Here is a 2734-nt window from a genome sequence, read left to right as displayed (position 1 = left end):
AGTAGCTTATTCGCCGGCCGGCCGTTTACGAGCTCACGTCAGCCAGAAATGCTGCGCGTTTCACTTTCTTTCCAAACCCAAACCTCGTGGGAACCCAAGTCCCCTAATCAAAGAATGTGCTACATTCAGACATAGAGAATTACTCATAGCCTTCACCCAGACAACGTGAAGTTTTCACATTTATGTTGTTCTCACTTCAGAGTCTTTTCTGAATTTTATATTTTTATGTAGTGTTTTGTTTGGTTTTTTTAAGGTAAAGTTACCTTAGTTTATGCCCAGCAAACAACACAAACCTATCAACTCCATGTCTACTCTAAAATCAATTTGGATGTTTAGAAACAAATCATAGACGTTTAGTCCACGTCATATTAATCCAGTCTGTAATGAGAGATACAAAAGAGAAAAAAAAAGAAAGATACCCTTTCCTGGCCCGGTCCTGAAGGGGGCGTGGGAGTCCCTCTCTGATCCGCCCTCTTCACCTTGCGACCCCAAGAGGCCACACCCCTCCCTCCAGCTTGCAAGAGTAAATGACAGGATATGAGTACTTCCACAACGCCCTGTGAGTGATCCTCCCGTAATGAGTTTCATTAGGCTCAGGTCCGCGCGCTAAGCCTGCAGGAACAGAGGCGACAGCTCCTGCCGTCGGGACCCCTGGTACAGCGAACATCCCTGCCGGCTCACACACCTACCTGCCGTCCGGGCCGTAATCAGCGTGAGATCGGTAGGAGAGAGCGGTGAAAAACCGCAAAATAAAAAGGGGGGGAAAAAGAGAGAGAAATCTTGGGTAGAGAACTGAAAAAAAAAAGCCCTGTTTTTTTTTTTTTTTTATTAATATCATTGCTCAGAAGTGACTGAGGTCAACATGCTGAAGACTTTAATCTATGACATCTACAAAGCTTCAGATAACAGACACAAGCGCAGAGGAGGGTTTTTGATGATTTTTCAAAGGAAACACTTGTACAGTTGACGTTCTTCCTCTGGATTTTCAGTGCGGCACACTAATTTACGCACACGATCTCCAGGAAGAGTGGGGCACAGCAGCTGAATTTCAAACATCAACATTTTCCGTGAAAAAGAGAAGGTTTAAACAGGTTTAAGTGTTTAAACCCAAACAGAGAACTCTTGTACCATTCTGTGTGAAGAATGATCCAACCCTGTTATAGGAACTGAAGAGCATGTGAGGGAAAATTGCGCTTTTTAAAAAAGTGAATTGGAGGCAAACTCAGAACACACAGTTGCAGGGTTTATTAGAGAATTGTGACTATAAAGATACGCAGAGTTCTACTTATTCTCCGAGCAAACCACACAACTAGTTCAATCGGTCCGTTTCTAGTAGTATGTTCAACACGATAGCCAACCAGGCTGCAGTAGTTAGTGACGCAGAAATATAATTAAATAAATTGCAAAACCTAGTGCTTCATGTCACCGAGTGGATTACATGGATTATGGAGGGTCAGAGAAAAAAAGCCTAAGTCCTACAATCTACAAATCATATCCAGTTTCAGTCAAAATTGATGTCAGGAGCTCTCTCGCCCTTAACAGCTAGGGTTGACACTACCTAACAATATATTATTTTCTTTCATATATCTGTGTAAATATGGCCAGTCAGTAGTTAACACTGCTAACTAACAAACACCACAGGAACTGAACTGAAACCTGAACGGTTAACCAAGCATCATTCGCCTCAGCGCATTCTGTTTGTGTCTCGGCCCGGCTCGTGTTGTGCGGTGACGTGCGTTGTCTTTTTGGGTTTTTTTTTTTGTTTTGTTTTTGTTTTTTTCTTTTCAGAAGAAGCAAGGTGGACGTTGTAACCTCTCGCAACAGTGGGCCACACGGGTGAAGGTCTGTGAAGAACTAAAGAAAGCGAAGAGAGAGGGAAAAGATGTGTGTGTGTGTGGGGCGATTTTTGTTTTATTTTTCCTCTTCATGGGGAAGAGGAGTTTAAAAGGAGTTTAAAACTCCTGGGAGTTTAAAAGGAGTCCATGGCCTTGAACTCGCTGAGAGCTTGGACCGGCGAGATGTGCTTCTTCTGCGAACCGCGGCGCACGCGTGTCTGGCACTCCTCGGGCTTCTCCCGCTTCACCAGGGGCTTCTTCTCCGGCACCTTCATGCGCCAGGAAACCACGGGCGAGTTGACGGCGGCCGTGCCGTAAACCTTCTGGTACTTGGTGGACGCCACATAGGAGGCCTTGACCGTCAGCACCACGGCGTTCATTAGATTTTTGGCCGCCTGGATCAGGGACGTAGCGCTGTCCAGCTGGAGATGGGGGAGAAGCAGAGTGGAGTCATGTGACTTTCAGGACACTGTGTTTTGTCTAGCCTCAGCACACAGAGGTGTACGCTGCTCCCTGCAGTGTAACACTAGCTGCTAATGACTTCGAGATCGATGCAAACAGAATTTGATTCGAGGCGTTCTGGGTGTTATATGAGGCCAACGTGTTTTCCAAAACAGCAGGTTCTTGTATCGTCTATGCCCCTCTGGCTCCATTAAGGTGTTCTGTACGTGCGGTGCTCATTGTTTATGTAGTGCGGGCGCTGACGCGACAAAAAACACCCTAAAACCAAACAAACAAACAAAAAAAGAACACATACCCCCGAGACGATGAGTTCTCCTCCCAGGTTCTGGACCTCGGCCTTGACCTTGCTGCAGATGTTCAGCTGGTGGCAGTAGAGAGCGATCCTCTGAAGGTAAGCCAGCAGGTCCTGCTTGCAGGCTGAATCAGGACACTGGAAG

General features: G+C 46.1%; 1 protein-coding gene across 4 annotated transcripts in view; it reads right to left on the bottom strand.

Moving 5' to 3' along the window:
• Positions 1-1222: 1222 nt before the first annotated feature.
• The window catches only part of ctnna2 (catenin (cadherin-associated protein), alpha 2), a 307160-nt gene continuing 305648 nt past the window's right edge, over positions 1223-2734 (bottom strand). For all 4 annotated transcript variants that reach the window (XM_035529725.1, XM_035529726.1, XM_035529727.1 and 1 more), the window contains 2 exons: positions 2593-2727; positions 1223-2257 (listed from right to left, as the gene is read on the bottom strand). In XM_035529725.1, the coding sequence (XP_035385618.1) occupies positions 1970-2257; positions 2593-2727 (423 nt within the window). In that variant the 3' untranslated portion in view covers positions 1223-1969. The remainder of the gene's footprint in view (positions 2258-2592; positions 2728-2734) is intronic.

The sequence above is a fragment of the Electrophorus electricus genome, chromosome 9, assembly GCF_013358815.1.
Source record: "Electrophorus electricus isolate fEleEle1 chromosome 9, fEleEle1.pri, whole genome shotgun sequence".
Taxonomy (NCBI): Eukaryota; Metazoa; Chordata; class Actinopteri; order Gymnotiformes; family Gymnotidae; genus Electrophorus; species Electrophorus electricus.
Note: the sequence above shows the minus strand (reverse complement) of the source record. Positions and strands in the feature narration are given on the sequence as shown.